Source organism: Trachurus trachurus (genome assembly GCF_905171665.1).
Source record: "Trachurus trachurus genome assembly, chromosome: 4".
In the NCBI taxonomy this organism is placed as follows: domain Eukaryota; kingdom Metazoa; phylum Chordata; class Actinopteri; order Carangiformes; family Carangidae; genus Trachurus; species Trachurus trachurus.
Window position 1 is genome coordinate 27,579,007 of NC_139898.1, and position 23,972 is coordinate 27,602,978.

Consider the following 23,972-nt stretch of genomic DNA (forward strand, 5'->3'; position numbering starts at 1 on the left):
CAACTATCAGGGACACTGCATATCATAGGCTACATCAAGACAAAAAGGAAGTCCAGAAATGACGATGCAAAGAAAATGTATATAATGGTAACATAATGCTTTACAGGTAAGACAACATCTAAAGTAGAAGGAGGAAACAGTTTAAAACGGGTACATTCAAGTTTGACATTAAAGTTAGATCCACTTATTTTATATTTCCACACGTGTTGAAAAATGTTTCAGGTATTTGCTGCACAACAACAGAAATAGTTTGTGTTTTACTTCTCCTTTTTTCCACTAAATGATATATTTGCATGACTTTGAAATGTAAATGTGAGTTTCTGATCCAACCAGATTCCAAGGTATTTATACACATCAAAACAAAACAAAACAAAACATCTGGTGTATGTAATATGCAAACCATTGTTCCTCAGGCTCCAGAGAAAACAATGAATTTAGCTTGTTTCCATTCGGGAAATAATCACATTTACTGGATCCATGTCTTCCTCATATGAACTTATAATGTTCAAGTCAAACCAAGATTCTGGCCTTTTAAAAGCTGCATGTAATTTGGTATCAGCTGGGTTTGCAGCCCCTGTGACTGCTTTATCTTTTGAGAAACCAGTTTTGTGCCTCTGGGTTAAAAAGAGAGTTTAGTACAAGACTATTTATTCTCTTAAAACTGCTAATGTTCAGTATTATGAAAACATAAACATCACCCAAGCTGGCAAGAATTAAAGTATGATCGACATAAGGATGCATTATCTTAAAAAATAGAACAGTTAAGATTTTTTTCATAACATGAAATACACTTCATCAAAGAAATCTAAACAAAACAAATGTAACAATTAAAATGTAGTTTTTAACCCCCTCATAAATGGTCAGTATCTGTTTTCATATCAACAACAACATTGAAGAATAATTTATTTTTTGTTAGTTCTGATAAAACTGTAATTTAGGCTACTTTTCTGTGAGGTTATTAGAGCCCCCATTATAACAAATGATCCATTCCTTTCTATTATTCAAATTGTTTATAAGTGAATTAGTCATGTTTGTTTAGTTTTTAGCTATAAGGAATTGCCAAGCAGTCTGGATTGCTCACTCTGCTTTTACAGGCCAACAGACTTTACACCTGCTGAAGAGTTTTTTTAATAACATGTGCAGTTATTTTTCGTAATATCTTCTTTTTTCTAACCCTTAAAAAAAAAACAATTGACCAGAAGGACAGTTCATGAATTGGTGAATGGACAGCTCACTCGAGTGGCCAAGATGTGTCATTACAACTGGAATCACCACTTATAAATTAATATTAACCTACATACTGTGTGCCGCGCTGTTTAAATGCAGGATTATATTTATTATTACTACTTATTAGATCTTAAACAATTCATTGACGAGTCCCTCTGGATTATAGTAGACATAAAATAAAGAAACACATATCAAATTTAGTTTGTCTGTCTGTTTTTGTGCCTGCGGTTCACCGCCGCTTCCGGTAGGGGGCGGTGGTGAGTTTCGCTGCCACCGCTGCTGCAGAAGAGACGAAGAAGAATTTGTTTTGGGGGTTAGTGGACGACAATGGAGTAGCTCAGTCCTGTTTCTGTCTTTTCTGCCTGATAAAGTAGTTTAATTCGCTTTATTTTGACGGACACAAGCAGACATGTACCGCTGCATAAGAAGGTAAGAGGCGACACGTTGTTTCCATTCAGGACTCCGCAGATTTACGCAGATAAACCTCTTGACCTTTGACCAACATTTCATTTCCCATAGTAAAAACACAGTCAGCTAACGATTTATTAAACTTCAAAGATCAATATACATTATACCTGAGTGTAAACACGTTAATATGATGAAGATTATGAAGATTATATGTAATATATGAGTAATGTAAGTCTTCTCATGCAGACACGTTATATTACAGTAGGTTTCTAACATTACTATGTTTATTTATGGATATATACGTTTCCAGTTGAGCCAGAAAGGGATGCTGCCATTACATTATTATGCAAAGTTTTATAAATTAAAGTGAGCGGGTGAATGTGACCTCAATGAGGCACAGAGAGATTAATGTCTGTGAGTTTAAAAAAAAGTACTGACAGGTATCACTGATATGTAAAATGCAGCTGCTGCAGTGACCATGAATGACTCCAGCACCAGATAGAGACAACTGATCTGCAGGGTGGAGAATATACTGTAGCCTACTGTCTGCTTGATGACCTAATTAATCTGATTAACACTGCTCTTTCTCTACTTTAAAGTGGTAGGAAGTGGTTGGGAAGTATTCAGGAAAATATAAGGTAGCTACACTGAAGACATCAGACCCCTGACATTCAGAATTGACATTCAGATGTCTTGGAGGAAGATTATTGTTGTACTTTAGTCTGACATGTTCTAGGATATTATATTTACTTCCTACTGTAATAATAATAAAAAATAATAATTAAAAGAAGTATTATTCAGATTCTTTGCTTCTGTATGTAAATATTATGAGCAAGTTAAAAGTACAAGTACTGGTGCATTCATGTGACAGAAACAATTGACTGCTGTAGTTGATTATTTTAAGTGCTACATATTTTTTTTTACCAAATTATTTTAATTATATAAAAATCTTAACTGAATAGTTGTAACCGTAACGTAAATGTAGCAGAATTAAAGTGTTTCCCTATAAATTGTAGTGACTTGTCAGAAAATATGAAATAGAAGTGCTCAGTCCATGTCCTTGAAGGTTATAATATTAGACTTTGAGATTATTATTGCAGATACATCCATGTTTGCCTGCACCATAAAGAAAAAATATAATAATAATCACATTATGACTGCAAAGTGCAATATCAAAAATTGCAGGAGCTGTAATGTAAAATGTGTAAGAATCGACTACAGTATATGAAGAGTTGTGGTACTACAGAGACGCTCGAATATACAGACCCCAGCAAAGAATATCATCATCTTCACTTTATTTTTGACACTTTTTGACTCTCACATTTCATCGATAGATCTTATTTCTTCTACCATGCTGTGAACAGACATGTCATGTGTGACTCTTGTGTGACAGGTTGGCGGAGCAGCGTTGGCCGTGTTCAGTCCGCTCTGCGAGCTCTGCAGCCAGGAAGAGGAGATCTCTGCCCAGCGCCTTCCCAGTGCTGGAGCAGCCTCTGCAGCCCATCCACCGACACGTGTACGAAGCCAACCTCAGAAACAGCTACGCCTGCCATAAGAAGTAGGTCCTGACTGTCAGCTCACACACACACAAACACACACACAGACACACTTCATTCCTCGACTGCATTATAATTCATGCAGTTTGTAATGTTTGCCTCTTTCTTTCTCTAAGGTTTGAAGAGTTCAGTGAGAAGGTGAGGAGAGGTGGAGGGGAGAGCGGCGTCGCCAGACACACAAAGAGAAACAAGAAGCTGCTGGTCAGGGATCGTCTCAGTCTCCTGCTGGACGATGACGACTTCCTGGAGCTGTCACCGTTCGCCGGCCTGGGTCTACCGTACGGAGACATCCCATCAGCCGGCTGCTTGACTGGTCAGAACCCACTAAACCCACAGTCCATCACAACACCTTCAGTTTACTCACTGCACTCCAGGGTTATTATAGTTAACTTAAACTAAGACCACTAAAGATTACTAATACTAGCAGTGAAAAAAAGTTTTTGGTAAACTGAAAAAAAAAAAAAAAATGACAATGTTTTTCCAAAAACAAGAACTGAACTAACTGAAACTAAACTGAATTGCAGATAACAGTAGATTAGTTTTAGTTTTCTTAGAGATGGCTAAAGTTGCAGGAAGAAAACGCCACATCTCAATATGGGACGACTTTAAGTACGACCCACAGGTAGATAAGAGTGAACGTAATGTGATTAGGGCTGATGGGAAAGTTAATGGGATGCAACTAAAAGGGAAAAATCATACAAATTTGGAAGTTCTTCTTCAGAGGTCTCACAAAGGCCTGAAAAACTAACTTATAAAACTATATACTGTATATACGTATATAAACTATATAAAAACTAGTCAGTTCCTCAAAAATAAAAAATAAACTAAAACTCCCCAAACTAAACTGAAATAAAAAAGCAAACTGAAAAACTAAATCAAAATAAAAACTTTTAAAACTATAATAACTTTGCTGCTCTACAGACTTCTTCTTCTTCAGACAGTTCTTCCGCATTTAATTTCTATCCCTTGTGTATCCATTACCAGGCATCGGCAGGATCAACGGTCTGTGGTGCATGTTCATTGCCAACGATGCCACGGTGAAAGGCGGCACGGCGTATCCAATCACAGTGAAGAAGCAACTCCGAGCGCAAGAGGTGGCGATTCAGAACCGGCTGCCGTGTGTTTACCTGGTCGACTCTGGAGGAGCTTTCTTACCGCTGCAGGTTCAAGTTCACACACACCTTTGGTTTTGTTTTAGGAGATGGATGTTAGATGAATCACAGTCACTGCTGCTTTAATTTGTAATTCCATGTTTGTGTATAAAACATCCAGTCTGAGATCTTCCCGGATAAGAACCAGGGAGGAAGGACGTTCTACAACGAAGCCATCATGTCCGCCATGAAGATCCCACAGGTAGAGAAGTAGAAGAAGCCCAGACATGCTTTACCTGCTGATAATATAATAATATAATACAAGTATAACCACAATAGGATTTAGCATATACAATATATTCAGATGAAGTATGATGTGCTGTGTTTTTAAGTTCATTTGTTCATGGAATTGACAGATTTAATGTAAAAATACCTAAAAATAATAAGATGTATATTAAACTTTAAGGCCATTTTTTTTAATTCCATGATTTGTTACTGTTGCCGTATGAAATGTTAAAGTATTTGTCTAAAAATGGGACATTCACACAGCAAAGAGACGTTAAAATCAAAACTGTGCCTACATAAAAACGCAATTAAATCATCCCCAAGGTGTCAGTGGTGTGCGGGTCGTGCACGGCGGGCGGAGCTTACATCCCCACCATGGCGGAGGAGACGGTGATGGTGCACCGGATAGGGACGATATTCCTGGGAGGACCTCCGCTTGTCAAGGCGGCCACGGGAGAGGAGGTGACACCGGAGAACCTGGGAGGAGCCAGGCTGCACGCTGAGTAGGTCCATAAATCTCCAACAAAAAACCCTGCTCTGGTTCTTGCATTGCTGCACCCCCGATTTCATCTACCCATCCCAGTTTTTTTTTTGCGCACTGTAGCACTTTATCACACTGTATTATATTTGGTTTCGTTGTGTTCTCAACCCATCCTAGCACAACTCCATCAATAAACCCTGTTCTGGTCTTGCATTGTTGCATCTCCATCCATTTTATCCATTGTAAACAGCCTATCTCACCTAAATTTACTAAATTGCACTATACTTCCTGTTTTTTGTTTCTTTTTTTTTGTTTGTTTGTCTTTTATAGTAGTGTCATGTTAACTGTCTCTCTTTGTAGTTTTATTATCTGTTTAGATATGTTCCAATTTGTGTACTGACTTTCTGTGTTTCTTGTGTTTTTCCTGTCTATATGAATTATGTATTATTATTATTATTATGAATGTTGTTATGTCCTTGTTGTTCATTTTAATGGCTTTTAACACCTTGCCAGGAGGACTACAGTCTGAAACTAGCCGTTGGCTAACACTGGCACTTTTACATTTTATTATGTTCATTAATGTGCACTGTTCTCCTTAAACAAATTAAAAACTAACCCCCTGTGAGAGGCACATTAGATTACTGGAGGTTTACATCTCCAAAAATAAAATTTAAAAATGTGTATATTTATGCAAGAAATAGCTAAAAGTATAGATACATGAAAAGGTTAATTTCTCTTCTGGTTTCAGAGTGAGTGGCTGTGTGGACCATTTCGCTTGGGAAGAAAAGGAGGCGTACAATTACACCAGAAACATCATCTCCACCCTTAATTTCCAACTGCCTGAGGAAGAGGAGGAGGACGAGGAGAGGATGAGGAAGCGGAGAGCAGAGGAGGAGCCTCTGTACCGGTCAGAGGAGCTTCAGGGCCTCGCGCCACAGAGTTATAACTACAGCCTGGATGTCAAGATGGTACGAAACACACACAACTCACAAGTGGTTTAAGGAATTATTGTTTCAAAGTTCTTGGGAATGATTGGCAGCTGATAAACGGCCGGTTTGTACTAACGCATGATTCAGTTTTAATAAAATGTGACTGTTTGTCTGTTGTCTCAGGTCATCAGTCGACTGACAGACGGGAGTCGCTTCCAGGAGTTTAAAGCTCGTTACGGCACCACACTGGTCACTGGCTTTGCAAAGATTCATGGGTAAAAGAAACAAGCAGCACACACACATAGTACAGGGATGCAAACAGCGCGCCGAAAAGCGAAACTCGCTTTTTTCATGACCAATTAGGTGACTTGTGTGAATCGTTCAGATCCGAAGAGTTTTTGTTTTTGGGAGGGGGGGGGGGTCTCAGCTGGGGTCAGTAAAATGTTTTTCTAACAGGCTGACAGTGACAATCACGTGAAACTGAGGCGAACTCATTCATGGTTGTCTCTGGTTATACTGATAACTGCCGACCTCCAATGTTGACGCGCGACGTATCCGCGTGGTATCCGCGTGCATTCGGTCGTTTTTCCCCGTGCATGTCCGTTGCTGTGTCAGGCAGGTGTTTCCCACGGAGCTCTGCCCCGTTTCAGAGGTGAAGGAGAGAAGTCGCCTCCGCGATGTAGAATGTGTTCAATTAAAGTGAAACTAACACATTATATAGGCCTATATGTCCATTACACACTTTTAGGCCTTAAAATGTCTTAAATTTGTTGAATTATTGTGTTCAAGACTTAAATAAGACAGCTCTTAAATTTTCGTATGCCCACCATGGGCGAGCATTTCGCTCGCATTTGCCCCTAAAAAAAAAAAAACATGTGTTAACCAGGAAAATCACAAAAAAGAAAGAGCACAACCTGCGATTGGTCAAAAACTACAAATCCCACAATTCTCTGGCCTCAACAATAACAGTAGTTAGTGTAAGTAAGGGAGAGTGGAGCTGTCGGTGAAAAGAGGAAACAACGCCACGTCTGGTCCTGTTCTATGTTGTTCATTCACACCGTCACCGTTTATTCGTTACGTCCGCGGTGTAAAAGGCCGTGACGCAAAGACGCGATTAGGCGCGAGACGCGGTAGACGCGACTTTTTTTTTTTTGCGACGCAATACACCCGATTCTTTTATGGCGACGGGACCTTCGCGTCTTCGTCTAATTCATCGTGTTTGGTGGGAAGACCCAAAGGGGCTTCCCACTCAAACACGAGGAACGCTTTTTTTTCGCTCGAGCTTTTACGCGCAACCAAACGCGAGATACGCGAGATACGCGATTTAGCGCTCGTTTTCACTCGTTTCAAAAAAAAATTTCACTACAACAATTTTTTTTTTTTTTTTTTCTTTTTCAAAGGAGGTTAAATCGAAAGCAACTGGACTTAGTTATTTACTTATTATAACTAAGTCCAGTTGCTTTCGATTTAACCTCTTTTGAAAAAAAAAAGTATAAGAAGACGTTTCACCTTCATCCAAGAGGCTTCATCAGTTCATGTAGCATCTGACCAGGCTGGGACTGGTCCAACTATCTGGTGTGGAGACTCAGTATAAGTCCAGTTGCTTTCGATTTAACCTCCTTTGAAATACTATGACCTGGACAAATGAGAATATGCACAGGCCTACAACAACATTTCTGCTCTCACCAACCATGGTTGAGGCGATAACGTGACGCACAGTATACTGTTATGAGACACATTATGCATCCCAACTGTCTTTTTTTTTAGAGGATTTTTTTTTTTACCAAGAATGCGCCCAAAAAAATCATGATCCAGGGGCCAAAATTCGAAACAAATATATATTTTTTTTAATCATAATTCTCATTATTCTCCTGATGTCGGTTTAATGTAAACAGATTGCGCTGATATGCGTCATGTGACAGCGGGGCAGAGCTGCAGCTGCTGTGCTGTGATGGACCTGATCAGACTGGTGGTGGTCCACAGTCAATCAGTCCCAGAGCCTTCCTATTCACCTCCAATGTAGACGCGACGTGCGCGCTCGTTACCCAAAGCGGCGCGTATCCGCGTGCATTCGGTGCGACGGCGCCGCCGTTCCCCCCCCGTGCATGTCCGTTGCTGTGTCAGGCAGGTGTCTCCCACGGAGCTCTGCCCCGTTTCAGAGGTGAAGGAGAGACGTCGCCTCCGCGATGTAGAATGTGTTCAATTAAAGTGAAACTAACACATTATATAGGCCTATATGTCCATTACACACTGAATGGGATGTTAAATCCCATGTCTTTATTTCTTCAGTTCATTTTAATAGTAATAATTATGACTAACATTCAGTGAAGACCTAAAAATCAGTATCTCCAAAATTGAAATATTGCAAAGGTTTTTATTTTTTTAAAGCATTTTTAATATAGAAATGTTGGCCTTCTGAAAACTGTCCATCTATATGCACTCAATACTTGGTTGGGGTTGAACTACTGGAAATAGACTTTTCTGTGATATTGTTAATGGTGAGCCCCCCCCCCCACAACAATTCCTCTCTTTTTTGGTCCTGACCCGTTTGCATCCCTGATAGTAGTACAATATCAACCATAGATAAACCATCTTGTACTTTTTTAATAACTACAGATATTTTTAGGATATTTTTTCTGCAACTAATGATTATTTTCATTATCGATTAATCTGTCCATTATGTAAAGGATTGTTTGGTCAATAAAATATTAAAAAATGTCAATCAGTGTTTCTCAAACCACAAGTCAAATCTCTTGTTTTGTCCACAAACCAAATAAAAGAGATATTCAGTTTATTGTCATAAAGGAACAAAGAAACCAGAAATATTCACATTTAAGAAGCTGAAATCAGAGAATATGGACTTTTTTTCTTACAAAACTACTCAAACCGATTATTTGATTATCAAAATAGTTGACAATTAATTTAGTAATCGATTATATATGCAATTAATCAGTTAATTGTTGGAGCTCAAGATATTTTAAATGAACTATTTTAGCAATACCAACACATTGACGTGTCTTTCATCTTCCACAGTCATCTGGTGGGAATAGTGGCCAACAACGGTGAGCTGTCGAACCAGGCGGCGCTGAAAGGAAGTCACTTTGTCCAGTTGTGCGACCAGCGAGACGTCCCACTGCTCTTCCTCCAGAACACGGCGCCCACAGCGGCGCTGACGCTCTCCGTTACACAGGTAACACATGGTGGCGGATAAAATGGTGTTTCTGGACCTGGATCATGGATCTAATGCAAATACATAATAATAATAATGTGTGCGTGTGTGTGTTTGTTATAGGCAGAGATGAACAGTAACCGGTTGAAGGCTCAGGGTTCAATGCTGTCCGCAGTGGCGTGCGCCTCCGTCCCCAAAATCACCGTGGTGATCGGTGGTTGCCATGGTGCTGACAGCTACGCCATGGTGAGTACCTCAGTAAATAAAGCTGCAGTTATGTGAAAATCTCTCGACAAAAAAAACGTTTACCTTGTTTGACTTTGAAGGTGGTATTATCAGTACTGAAGAGATGTTTTTAAAGGGATAGTTAGTTCGTTACCTTTAATTGTCGGTGCAAGCTATTTTTAGAGCGGCGGAGCAGAGCCATGAGCTGCTCAGAGCTACGCTACGGAGGCTCATGGGATTTCTTGGTTTCCCTCATCAAACTCATCAAATACACAAACGGGGGGGGCAAAAGAGCAAAAGAGCAAAAGAGATTCTGAATCTCAATGGGATTATTCCTGGTTAAATTAAGGTTAAACAACTCCAAAACGCTCTGTTGGACAAGTTGTGACCTGCACATTCACCACGCTATGAGATAATAACAGAACGTTATGGGACAGAGTTGTTTTAGAGGTAAATTCATGCAAAACTGCTGATGCGAGTTGCCTTCAGGGACAGTTTTTCAGAAAACAGTCTCTGAATTTGCCTCGAAAACAACTCCATCTGGTAACGTTCTGTTATTATCTCACAGCGTGGTGAATGTGCAGGTCACAACTTGTCCACCAGAGCGTTTTGGAGTTGTTGGATTGTGTATTTGATGAGTCTGATGAGGGAAACCAAGAAATCCCATTAGCCTCCGTAGCGTAGCTCTGAGCAGCTCTCGATCTCTCTTCTCTCTGTCCATCAATATCCTGTCATGCCCCCCAAAATAGCTAAAATAGAGGATAATAACATTATTCTGTGGGTAATGGGGGCGGGACTAGATAAGCTTTTGCTTCTCCCGCTTTCCCTTTCGGCCATGTGTATTGTATTATTTGAACTAAGATGAAGTGTGATGATGATTATTTAAATTGACATGCCCGAAATAAACAAATTGATTGATTGATAAAGTTATTAATTAAAATGCTGATAACAAAAATAGAAATGATGTGACAGATCTTGATCCTGCAGCTTCAGGATCAGTGGTTTTCAGTTTACTTTAACAACAGGTTTGTTGGTTGTAGAGAACAAATGTAAACACCAAGCGGCTACAGAAATGATATAATCCTCCTCACCATTTCAAAGTGTACCTATGTTATTGTCTCAACAATTTGAATCTTGTTTCCTTCTCCAGTGTGGACGAGCCTTTGACCCCAACTTCTTGTTCCTGTGGCCGAACGCCAGAGTGTCGATGACGGCGCCGGGTCACGCTGCCTCTCTGCTCCCCGCCGACAGCGAGCAGCAGCAGCAGCAGGAGGAAGAGGAGGAGGAGCAGAAAAAGAAGGAGAAGGAGAAGAGGGAACAGGAGGAGAAGTTGAACAGGAGACTAAAAGAGGAGAGCTCAGCTTTCTTCTCCTCTGGCCGGCTGTGGGACGACGGAGTGATTTTACCTCAGGACACCAGGAAGGTAAAAATAAACCCAGCCAATATCAACTCAGTGCAACCTTTACTTTTCCTTTTATGTTGTTTTGATATGAATCTGTGTGTGTGTGTGTGTGTGTGTGTGTGCGTGCAGGTTCTCAGTGACTGTCTGGACATCATCAAACAGCAGCACTATCAGCTCTCCACAGAAAAACTGCAGTCAGCGCTTCTACGCATCTAGAGGCACCAGTGGACTTTCATTCACACCTCCATGCCAGTGCCAACCAGAGCTGCCTGATACGATATCAAACACTAAGATTCAAGGATGAACTGGTTCAGTTTTGCTGGTCAAAGGTCAAAGGTCGTGGTAACGGTGACCTCACAATACGCACTTTGATGGAAACATAAAACCCTGAGCCAGTAACTTTTAGTTTTAACCACAGTAACAACATAAACTCTCTTGGACTGGGAACAGTGTAGACCAGATAATCAACACCATGGCTGCTTTTTTTTTTTACACATTTGTATAATTATCACACACAAAGACTTTTATATTGCACACAATAAGAAGTGCCTACACCCGTGTACAAAAGACACCACTCCTCCTTTTTTCTGTGACGGAAAGATGAACGTTCATGTACGTTTTACTGACAGTTTCTACTCTAACCATGTGACCTGTGTTTTGTGGCTACAGAAGCAAAAGTGCCTCTTGAATCATGTCTCAGGTGCAGGTCCAAAGGATCTCGGTACCAGTTGTTGCTTCTTGTTTGATTTATTTACAACAAGTTCTGTAGATGAATGTTTGAAGTTGTCATCTGGGTATTTTTCATGCAGCAGACTACTGATCTGTTTTAGCCTTATCTCAGTTCAGTTCAGTTTTTTTAACTTATGACGTAAAATTAAAACCTGCCGTTCAGAGGAACCTTATCAGAGCTTTGACAAATAGCTCTGATTTCCTTATCATATTACATATGTAAAAAATTGTGCTCTGTAATTACTAAATGTGAAATAATTATTGTAATGTAGTTTTTTTTGTATAAAAGATGATTAAAAAAAGATGAATACATTTTTAAAATCACAAAACTATTGTCTGTTTTTAATTGTAACTCTTACTTCAAATGGATGTTTTCACAAATAACATTTTAATGATGAATTATATTATTTTTGGTGCAGTGAATGTGGGTTGTTTTTGTAAACTCTCTGGGACTTTTTCACCAACAGCCACAAGACACAATGATTGACTGAATTTATTTATTGACAATATTACACAACAATCGACAGACACTTCGAAGGCAACTTGAGTCCAAGACACAATAGAAACAACATTATCACCATGTTGATGTATGATGTGTTTATGTGTATATATGTATGTCCCAAAAACACAACATTAAATCATTAGTAAATAGCTGTGATACCACTAATGTTTAATAATTTGTGACTTTTGAGATTTTTGATGAGTTTAAAGGTAAAATCAAACAGAGGAATAGAAAAAAAGCCTCGACTATAGTTTTACATTTTCGCCCTGGAGCTCTGGTTGCAAGCAGGTCGGTGTCAGCCAATCAGAAGAGAGGAGGCTCTGAGCCTCTCTTCCGATTGGTTTCTGAGAGATGAAGTAAAAATAAAAAACACAGGTAAAATACTCAGAGAAACCAAATCCTGCCATTTTCTAGGTCGGTGGGCGGGGCTTAGGGCATGACAGAGTGGTGACTGCTTTGTTGTGACATCACAAAGTGACAGAAGTTTTGACAGCTGGTTTTAAGGCTCAGTTTCTGAATACAGGCTGTGTGGACTGGTGCTTTGATATGTTCACAGTGTTAATATAGATTCTAAACTTCCTTTATAATCAAAAGATATGGAAATCTCACTTTATGTAATATGGGAACTTCAATAAAGTCACATTGGTGTACAAGTTGACCAGAGCCACTGAAGCAGCAGCTTGGGCAGAAAAGAAAAAACGAAGTCCATCTCTAATTGAAAGGGTTCAGGTACTTTATGATGTGTCTCGGTCGAGCTCATGGTTTGTACGTGCCGTGCAAGGTGACGGGGATGATGGCGTCGACCTCGGCCCGGGCCAGCTCCGTCAGGTTTGTGGCGTCCAGCACCAGCAGGACACCCGGTCTCTCTGCACCCGGCTTCACCACGATACTCAGCAGCACACCTGACAGACAGACAGGAATATTCACAGTCGGGTACATTCAACTTTAAATTAAGGAGTTTGATTGAAGGTCCAGTGTGTAAAATGGGTGGAAAACCAGGACATTTTGCATTCAGATTCTAGATTGCAGGGCTAATTATAAGCCTACGAAATCAAAATTGTATTTTATAGCGATTACTTTATACACTTATGTTCATTTTGCCAATAAACCTTGCCAATTATTACACACTGGACCTTTAAGGTGTGAGGGCGCATTATACAGATTTACTATTAGACACAGTTTGTTTTAAATATTCTGATATTCTGGTCTCTGCTGCTTCAGTTTGGACCATCCTTGGTTTAATTTAAATGAGTTTATGGAAGTAAGATTAGATACGACTGTGAATCACTCTAGTGTCCCTTTGAATAGAAATTTTATTAGGCTGAGGGTTAAATTAACATTTTGATGTCTCTGTTATTTTTTTGTTTGATAAATATAATTTTGTGTCATAATAAAAATACATTCAGAGCTGAAAAAAGAGCTGCATCTCTTTATTAGTTAATTTAATTTGGGTCTTACATTTATTTAGGTGAATACTGATATTGATAATACATGAGTTTAACCTACATTTTTAGGCCTTTTCTTTAAGATCTCAGGTTATATATAAATGCAGGTGTAATTCTGAGCGATCGTATGCATGATGTGTGTGTGCGTCCTACCATCGTCCTCCTCTGTAGCACCAGGCGTGGGGACAAACAGCGGCTCTGACGGGTAACACTCCTCCTCCTGCCACACCAGGGTCTCTTTGGTCTGAACGTTCAGCTTGACTATCTACAACAAATGACCAACAGCTGGAATCAACTGCAGCAGTTTACAACACCATCACATAGTTACTCTGCATGAGCTGGAGGTTAAAAAGCTCCTAGTCCTACCCTGTCAGGGATGAAGTGGTTGAGTCCAAGTCCGTAGGCGAAGGAATACTTCTTCCCACGACACCGAGAGTAGTTGATCTGTGGAAACTCAAAGGCTGAGAGAGACAATCATTTCATATGTAACAAATAGTTAGTTTTTGTGCTGGTCATGGTTTACAGTCCAGAGTACAGAGTGTCTCACCCTGTCTTGGTCCAGAAAAGAGGATTTCAGGTTCGAGCCAGATGGTCCCGTCGCTGTTAAGAACAGCGGTGGCGGTGGTGTAGGACAGAGACACCAGGTTCTTCCCCTGCTCCTCCTGCACACACACACACACACACACACAGAATAGAACAGATTATCCTTTATTGTCATTATCACATGTACAATGAAAATTAAAATGCCAAACCAGACGGTGCAACCATAATAAAAAGACTCAAGACTACTTTATTAATCCCTTAAAGGGCAATTCCATTTGGCGGCTTGCACAAACACATAACGTAACAGAGAAACCTGGAAATAAAAGAGAGGGTTGGCAGCTGTGTGCAAAGTCTGCTAGTTACATGTAAGAATATGAATAAATACCTCATGAGGAATAATAAATTCTAATAAATATCACCATTAAAAGTACATCTCTATGTCTCTGAATAAAAAGTACACAGTAGCCTACCCAGTACACACCACAAGCATCGCACTATTTCAGTTAAAAAATTCACATAAAAAGAATAATAAATAATATAAAGAATGAAAGAAATAATAAAAAGAATCGCTAGAATAAATAATGTTAATAATGAAACAAAACAAAAACAAACACACACAACATTCAGTTTGCCGAATTGCACAGCATCTCATATTGCACTGTGATTAGCTGTTGGTGGTATTGAGTGTGGCTATTGCTGTGGGGTAGAAACTGTTGAGGCAATAGGACATAAATAAAGACTCTTGTTATGTCAAAGAGGTGTGGTTTATTTGAATAGTTTAAAACGGTCCAGAGAGACTTGTTCAACTTGTTGTTTTTACACTTCAACTGCCCCCTTCATTATCTGTCTTTTAGCTGTGTAATGATGGTTAATTTGTTAGTTAGACAATGAGTGATACCTATAAGATGTGTGTGTGTGTGTGTGTGTGTGTGTGTGTGTGTGTGTGTGTGTGTGTGTGTGTGTGTGTGTGTGTGTGTGTGTGTGTGTGTGTGTGTGTGTGTGTGTGTGTGTGTGTGTGTGTGTGTGTTTGTGTGTGTGCTCACCCTGTGTATGTCAATCGGCAGGACGTATCGTCTGACCTCGGGCTGAGGAGCCCTCATCGCTGCTTTCTTCACCTCCTCCCACTCCTGCTTCATGTTGGCCAGGTACAGGTAGTTGTACACAAAGTCATGACTGCAGAGTAGAAAGAGAAGAGAGAGAAGAGAGGTCAGGATGATTACACAAAGAACACACACACACACTCAAACACACACATGGGGTCATACTCGCCCTTTCCACGTGCAGAGGTCGACGACGATGAATCCCTCGTCCTCGTAGGTGTTGATGTGGTGGAAGAGGTTGAAGGCCGACGTCCTGAACTTGTGGCTGCTCAGATAACCTGCTGGCTCTTTAGTGGCCACATGGAACCACGTCTACACACACACACACACACACACACACACACACACACACACACACAAACAGTGCACATGAAGCAGAAATGTAAAAGGCAGAATTTCTAAATGAGCGACCAGACCAGGGCACAGATTCATGTTATGTCTGTTTCTGATCATTTTATGTTTCTTTGTGTTCATTTTGTGCCTCAGATCTCATTGGGGGAGCCCTATAGAAAAAACACATTAAAGGGATAGTTCACCCAAAATTCAAATTTCATTCATTGAAGCCCCGACATTGTCATTGCCCCGAAATTGTTCCGAAAAAAATTAAATAAGTCTATATTTTAAGCTTGTTTGTAGCGGAAGCTCCCTATGTCTCAGTTCACTGCTCTTCCTGTGTCAGTGCAAATCACCGGCGGAACAATTTCTCATGTCGGGGCTTCAATACAAGAGGGATATTACAGACGAGCAGTATGGAGGTATTTGGATGTTTTTTGTTGTGTCTTTTTGGACGAAGAAAAGTGAGCACCATTCACAACCATTATATGGACAAATACTGCTGCACGGACCCCCCCGTAACTCAGAGAAGGAACGGAGGACTCTGAAAATTCTCCCAGCTCTTAGTCGACATGAGGGTGAGTAGATAATGAGTGAAATTTGAATTTTGGGTGAACTATCCCTTTAACTTCACATGTGATATATTTTGCACATGGGAATCATGTTATTTGCACATGGGAAACAAGTGATTTTGGCCCAATTTTGTTTGAATCACATGTGAATTACCATATGAACCCATTTTCCACATGTGATCTATGGTTTTACATGTGTTACCATGTAGAGCACATGTATAAAACATGTTATCGCATGTGGAAAATCGGTTCACGTGGGAATTCACATGTAATTCACATAAAATTGGGCCAAAACCACTTGTTTCCCATGTGCAAATAACATGTTTCCCATGTGCAAAACTTTTCACATGTGAAGTTCATGTGTTTTTTCTGCCAGCCTTACCCCCATGCTGTCGTTGGATTCGAAGCAGTCCATGTACGTGGCTCCTGTGATGCTCCAAGCCGACAGGAACTTGAGCAGGTTGATCTTCACCGGCTGCTCCACAAACACAAAATAGTTGTCTGTCATACCGAAACTACAGACAGACAGACAGACAGACAGACAGACAGACGAGCAGGGCACAGAGAGAGAGACACATTAATATAAATACAGAAGAAGTTCACAGTTTATATTGACGTAAAGCATCACAGCTGGTTTGGTGGATGTATTTTGTGGGGTAACTCGGTACCTGTGCATGTAGGACGGCTTTAACCTCTCACTGCTGGGCAGCTGAACCACCACAGAGGATTTCTCAAAGTAGTCGGATTCATCTGGAGACACAAAGAGATGCAGAGAGAGTCAGTGTATTTAAATATCAACCTGAGTGACTCTGAGTGTTTGTGACACACCGTGACCTCACCTTTCTTTGCAGGTGGGATCTTGACAATGTTGTAAGCCAGACTCATATTCTTGCCAAAACAGTTTCCGATGTTGTAGACCGTACCATCTGAGTCGGTGTGGGGGTGAGCGGTCACACCGTTCACCGAGAGGTACTTGCACAGGTCGACCTGGTGTCAGCACACAAACACAAGACAGAGGGTGAAGAGACAATCAGTTGTGTTTACGTAAACAATGGTGTATAAACTGTCTTTAACTGGCTTCATCATTTGTTATTGTCAATATCAAGACCTCAAATAGAGGATAAAGAGAAGAAAAACTAATCAAAAAGTACATCACAGAAAAATATGATCGCAAAACTTGACACTATTTATAGAATTGCTAAATCCAACCAGTCAGCTCTCACCCTCGATAACGTTTCCAGCGAATCAGGATCAACCTTGGTGATGTAATTGGTCTCTGTGACGGCGTAGAAGTCCTCACCGATTGGATAGATGTTCACTAAACAGTTATCAGTCACTTCGATGCCTCTGAAGTAAGTGAAGAATCTGAACAGACACAGAGAAAAACTAAGTAATAATGACACATTAAAATAAAACAGCGTGTTATCATATATCATGATTACTTCTAATCACAGATAAATTATTGTCATGATTTCTGTTGCAGGTGTTTTCTTGTTGTTATTATTATATGTTTCATCATCTTTAACTTTTTGAAATAGTGTGTAATATTGGTGTTGATACAAAGCCAATGCAATTATATCTATAGAAAGGGGCAGGAACCATACGTTTTTCTTTATCCTGCTCCTTTTCATTTATGGTGATTATGTGTTCATCATGTAAATATGTGCAATCATGTTAAGTATGTAAACCATGAATGGAATAAATCGAAATGAAATGAAATTAAATGTACACATTACTGCAGAAATAACAACCAAATAGTATAAATCACTATTTTTTATTTGATCTTTTGAGCACATTCTCAATGTACAGGCCTCAGGTTTACCTGGAGAAGATGTTTTTGCAGGGGTCTGGGTAGGCTACTGTTCCAAACTCAGAGATGACCACTCTGTTCTCAGTCATGGCTCGGACATATGCGTCTGTCCTGATGAACCTGAGCACAAAGATCACACACACGTGATGAATTATTAAAAAATAAACACATAAGAAATCCTTCATAGCCAGTAAAGATGCGAAATCTGAGAAATACACTGATTCTGCACAGTAAGGCCTGATTATTGTTTTGGTTTCCACTCTTCATTTCAGTATAATTTATCATCAATTCTGTCCTCGGTGAAAAGTGATAAATAAGGGAACACTTGTAATGTTTTTTGTCGTCAGGGGAAAATACAGAAAATATTCACAAATCCACAAAAAGCTTTGAAAGGCCAGTGATTTATTTTCCCCAGCTGTTTGTCTACTGTAATACTCATTTTGGCCACAAGAGGCTGTAGCGCTCCCATAGGCTACAACCTCGCTCATCTGTTTCTCTGTCCGGGAGACAGTTTTACCTCTGTGTCAGAAACTGTCTGTGTCCATATAATCACACCTGATACAGCACTTACACTAACACGCACTTACACATACACACCAGCTTCTCTGCAATTTGTTAGTTGCAGGAAACAAAAATGAATGAGGAAAAACAAAATGCTTCAAAGAGATCAAAACTGTGAATTTGAATTATCATTTTGAATAACTTCTGAATGAGACAAACATGATTGATTGTGTTTGATTGTCTAAGGTCATAATTAGGACTCTTACTTCCTGTAGTAGGTCACCTGACCGTTCTTCAGGTCAAACTTGTGAATCATAGCCTGTCCGTCAAACAGGTGGTAGAAAGGTTCATCCCCCACCTCGAAAAGACCTGGACCCATCCTGAGAAGACTGCCGCCCAGCCAGGATGGTAGATCTCCTGCAGACACACACACACACACACACACACACACACACACACACACACACACACACACACACACACACACACACACACACCAAAGCAATTGATGACAAAACAGTCAGTTTTCTGATCCTAATACAAACGCATATCATCGTGTATCAAGAAAATGTGTTAACAAGTCTAAAGGTTTATACACATCATCGTTTTAACTCTAATATACCTAACAACTACTACATAGTTGCAAGTGTTTTTGAAGTGAATTTAAAGCACTACATACATTCACAATGTTTGTGATGACCCTGCGATGGCAGAAACTTAAAGAATGGGAAAAGTGCATAAAAATACAGGGGCAAAAATAAAACAAACAAACCAAATTACATATATTATTTGTATTATATTATAGTGCTTTCTATGTATCTGTTCCTGATTTTCAGTTTGGAGGCATTCGAGCACTCTAATTAATTATTGCATTGTCCATTGTATGCATTAATGCACTGTTTACACTGGGAGACCAACAAATGAATTGCCCTTTAAGAGATAAACAATGTTATCTGAAGTGTCCTACCTGTGATCTCTGCAGGAATCGGTTCATTCAGCTCCTCCACTGACTCAAAGATCTTCTTATAGCCGGCAGCAGGATGCTCCACACTAGAGAGGAAAACAAAGAACTAGTTTAAAAGTACAATTCTGCAACATAGTCTAGTCAGACTGTGTTTATGGGTATAAACCTGTAAAAAAAAAAAAAGAAAGAAAGAATAAAGGGGGAATAAAGCCAATTATTTGCCTTATTTTGACTTTATGAAACATGATTATGAAACACCACAGCTGCTCTGGTCTCTTTAAAGTTGATGACATAAAAGTGACATTTGAGTAGAGCAGAGACAGCAGTTGAAACTCTTTCCAAGTTACTTAACCAAGTTTTTTTTTTCCAGTGCGTAGCAGCTTCTTTCTTTCTCAGAATTTCATGTTGAAACTCACTCTGTTTTTCCGGGATTGTGTAAAACTCATCATGCATCATCAGAAACAGAAACCTACATAGCTGACTCATTAGGACTTGAGTCCCTTACAGTGAAACAACCAGAGTCACATAGTGGCGTCTGCAAGCTGCTTCCTATTATTTCATTCCTAGGAACCCAATAAATTCAAGCAGTGAAGAAGTTGTTTTAAAAAAAGTGAAGTTTTGATCCTCAAAAATGTAAAATCATTGGAGAGAAGAGAGAGCGAGGGTCGTACTCACCGGCTGGCCATGCTGCTGTTTGCTGTTTACACTCTGTGCTCTCAAGTCGCTGGTCAAAGAGACTCCAGCTCGCATTTAAACCACACAAATATTTCCTGTGGTGAGAGATGGAAACTGAACCCTCCTCCTCTCCCCCATCCACCCCCTCCTCTCTCCGTCTCTCCTCCCCTTTTCCATCCTTCCTCACTCCCTCTGTCTGTGTTCACTGCTTTCATGCCTTTTGCTGCCCCGCTCCCTCTTTTCTTTTCCCCTTCTACACTTCCTCCTCCTCCTCCTCTGGTCTTAACCCCGAGCCGAACAAGCCAGCTTTGTCTCGTCTCCTTTCAGCCGCCTGGCCCTCAGCCTCATGCAAAATGTTCTCCAGGCCCCAGAACAAGTTCTTTGTCAACCTGGGAAACTCAAACACACACACACACACACACACACACCTACTGATGATGTGGGTCAAACTAGTAAAGTCGGCTTTTAAAAGCAGCGTGCTGGTGTTGTTTGGATGTGGATATGCATGTAGAGGGAGAATCCAGTCTAATTAGTTCCAGACAGCTTCTAGAAACACAGCTTCAAGTATTTTAATTGGCTAAGTCTGGAGGGGGAGGGGGAGAAGCAGGCAGGCAGGGAGGGAGAAGGGGAGAGTGAATGATTAACAGTGTCTACCTTTTTGTCCACTGTCATTTTGACAAATGAAAGCTAAATGCTGAATAGGAGGATGAAAGGGTGGGTTTAAAAATGAAGTAATCTGTCATCGGATCTGTCTGGATGCTGCAAGTTAAAGACAACTGATGCTGATTTCTCTCAACAAAACAAACAGTAGGAGGCCAAACTGTCTGAAATGCTACTCAAACTCTTTTTTTTTAGCTGATTGCAACAAATGTTTGATAGAAAATCTGAACTGCAATCATGCATCCGCACAGAACTGAAACCACTGTGCTTACGAAACAACCCGTGTCATTTAATTTAATTGAGTAGTTATGTAGGAAATGTACTGAATATGAATCATATGTCAGTTTATTGTACTTTAACGAAACAGTTCTTCATGTCAGCGGTTAAACAGAGTGAGATGATTAATGACTGTTTAGCTCTGTCTGTACAATGTGTGACTCAACAACTCCCATGTATACAAAGACCATGGCACCAAATTCTTCTAAAGTCTTGTCCTGTGTTTATTTTTCCTATCTACGACGACTTACTCACAGTGTTGGGGAGACTAGTAGTTAAACTCCATTCAGATTTTGTGCTGTGTCAAGTATTTCAACTACCTTTTGGGTAATTTTTTTGTAGTAAAACAACAATTTTGGGTCATTTTTTGTGGTAAAACTACAATTTTGGTCAATGCGAGTGCTCACGTGTTGTGTCGACAAGCGATTCTGCCCCGGCATCTAGTGCTATAGTGCCTCTGAAGTTCCTGTCATGGTTTTTAACATTGTTGTTCAAGACACACCCATCTAGAATATGTCTAGCTACCTCTTTTGTATTTATATTACATTTTTTTGTTGACTGGTTTACATTTCTGATTTACAAGTGGGTATTGGGGTAGGATTTTCATTTTCTCTTTATATTACCCAACATGTCTATAGATTAGCCAACAAATGTGGACGATACAAAAACCAAACACAACTTGACCGTGTATTCATGTGGACGGTCCCCTAAGCCATGTTTCCTTTAGCTTTACACGTTTTTTAGCGGCAGGCTGGTGATGCCTTCGTTTCTTCCTCACCTGAGTCTTGCAGTTCAGGTCGTCAACTTCCTCTGGTGACAGCAGCACGATAAACTCACAATAATCCACAGCAAAGCAAAAATATATTCACACAAAGTCACAGTTGTGGTTGGTGAATTAACAGTAATTTACATCCTTATAATAAGTACGCACGGTTAGTTTAGTTTGTTATTCATTTCAAAAAAAGTAAAGAGGATCAAAGACAGAACCTCTGAACTTCAGTTCTCCCATTTCTCTGCAATTTATCAACTATTTAACTGATATTTCAGACTCATTCTCCCATACATTCATATGAAGTATGAAGGCTGTAAAACACAACCTCACAGACGCACCTATATAACTAATGTAATAACAGTTAAAATATTAAAGGGATAGTTAAACATTTTGGCAAATTGGCCCATTGCCATAATCCCTATAGTCATAGCAGTAGGTTCATTACCTTTAATTGTCGGTGCAAGTTATTTTTTGAATGGCGGGGCAGAGCCGCAAGCTGCTCAAAGCTACACTACGGAGGCTCATGGGATTTCTTGGTTTCCCAGAGTAGGAGTCCTACTTGTTGTATTTTAGTTGGGGGTTTTTTGTGTTTTTTTTTTTTGTACAATGAAAAAACACGTGAAATGAAATTTTCAGATGTCTTACATGTTTTTGAAGCCAAAATTAAAACGGACAAATCACTGTTTTTCTTGAGAGACTCTCTTTCACAAAAATGCATTTTTCTCAGCTTTCTAGAAAAAAGTGGTCTTTTTGGTGCAACCAGGCTCTATTCAACTTAAAGCAGAAGTAAGCGATATTTTTGTGTTAATATAAGTCTTAAATAGTTATATCTTCCGACAGCAATCACTTACATAGAGTGTTTGGACCGAAACACGGGTCTCTCAGTCATTCTGCTCTCCTCTGAGCCGAGGAGAAAACTTTTCTTGTATCCTACAAGTTTTATCCAATGAGGAGAGAGAACGGCATGCAGGGCTGTGTGTGCACACTGTGCAGCCAATGGATGCACCTGAATGTGGTGACGTAGGGACGAGGACCAATAGATCCATGACGAGGGCGGGGGCTGCTAACTCCATCGGCTGACAAGACGTTATGGTGCGTTCAAGGCAACCAGTAACTCGTGTTTTTCCGACCTGTGAAGTCGTACCAGTTCGATCTGGTGCGAGTTCACGGGTCGGAAGTTACGAGTGGCCGTTATAGTGACTTTCACAGGTAAAACAGGTCGGAAAAACACGAGTGGGTTGCCTGGAACGCTACAAAGTCGTAAGTCGTGACTTGAAGCTGTAACGGTTTCAAAAGCCTGCCTGGAACGCAGCATTAGCCAAAACGACCGGATCGCTTACTTCTGCTTTAAGATATATCAAGAATGGAACAAGGTACAAACTAATGTTTTTCCCTAGTTAAATAGAGAGTTTTGTGTTTTCAGAGTCATAGTACAAAATATTCTGTGGGTCTTGAAATATTACTCAAAATGCCCCAAAACGCTGGCACACAGCACTGACCATTTTAGGGCTGGGACTCAATGAGTTAAACAAGCAGTCACACACACGTCAAGATCTTTTTTTTTCTTTTTCTTTTTTAAAAAAAGGAAAGTTTCCAGCTGTTATTTTTACACAAAGTGGTGTTTTAATGTTTGACAGATTTTATTGTATTCCTTCATTTCTGGGATTGGTAAAAAAAAAAAAAAAAAAAAAAGATCTGTCAAAGTGTACACAAAATGAAAAGAAATATAGTACATCTTAAAGAAAATATACTGCATGGTATTAAAAATATTGCTTGATAAATATCCGTTTATTTGTTTACACTACTTTAACAATCATCCAGAGAATCTAATATAACTATCTCAAAAATAAATCCATTTCTGATAAATATTATTTCAGCAACACTTTGTTAGACAGCTATGAAGCCACATGATGCTACAGTATGACACCAGCCACAATTAGGAGAATGTATACAAGCTATTGCTAACAAAGATTCATAAGCATCCAAATATAAAGATTTGATCATAATTTAATTGTGACGTGTAAGACGCCCCCAAAACATAAGAAGTCTGTTATAGCTCTAAAGTTGTAATTATTACTTTATTTTTTTACACACTTTCCCCCTACAGTTCTTAGAGACTGAACTCGAACCAGTTCTGATACGGACGCTAAAGAGTGGAGAAGACGAAACACACAACTCATATGATGGTATTTCTTCTGAGTCCAGTGTACATTAAAAAAAAAAAAAAAGAAAAAAAAAAGAGGACACATGTGCTATTTCATTAGGAGACACCGGTGGTTTTGCACTCCGGCTTGGAGAAGGCGCTTTGGTTGATGGC

The 23,972-nt window shown here is 39.8% G+C and overlaps 2 protein-coding genes across 2 annotated transcripts; one reads left to right on the forward strand and one right to left on the reverse strand.

Annotated features, from left to right (window-relative positions):
• The first annotated feature begins 1,533 nt into the window (after positions 1 to 1,533).
• LOC310984420 (methylcrotonoyl-CoA carboxylase beta chain, mitochondrial) lies at positions 1,534 to 11,712 on the forward strand. Its single transcript, XM_083969619.1, has 12 exons — positions 1,534 to 1,656; positions 3,029 to 3,193; positions 3,308 to 3,504; positions 4,176 to 4,354; positions 4,464 to 4,544; positions 4,892 to 5,070; positions 5,797 to 6,016; positions 6,161 to 6,252; positions 9,011 to 9,167; positions 9,270 to 9,392; positions 10,522 to 10,794; positions 10,903 to 11,712. Exons 1-12 carry the CDS (start codon positions 1,637 to 1,639, stop codon positions 10,987 to 10,989), a joined length of 1,773 nt encoding a protein of 590 aa, XP_083825745.1. The 5' UTR covers positions 1,534 to 1,636; the 3' UTR covers positions 10,990 to 11,712.
• A 1,048-nt stretch (positions 11,713 to 12,760) lies between these two features.
• On the reverse strand, positions 12,761 to 20,013 carry LOC310984422 (retinal Mueller cells isomerohydrolase-like; the record flags this gene model as incomplete). The annotated part of the gene is made up of 14 exons (XM_083969622.1): positions 19,948 to 20,013; positions 19,276 to 19,358; positions 18,575 to 18,725; positions 17,820 to 17,927; positions 17,221 to 17,362; positions 16,837 to 16,984; positions 16,666 to 16,747; positions 16,380 to 16,512; positions 15,262 to 15,404; positions 15,036 to 15,165; positions 13,997 to 14,111; positions 13,816 to 13,910; positions 13,603 to 13,714; positions 12,761 to 12,906 (listed from the first exon to the last, which is right to left on the reverse strand). The coding sequence occupies exons 1-14, from the start codon at positions 19,956 to 19,958 to the stop codon at positions 12,761 to 12,763; spliced, it is 1,599 nt and encodes a 532-aa protein (XP_083825748.1). The 5' UTR covers positions 19,959 to 20,013.
• Between the last annotated feature and the right edge of the window lie 3,959 nt (positions 20,014 to 23,972).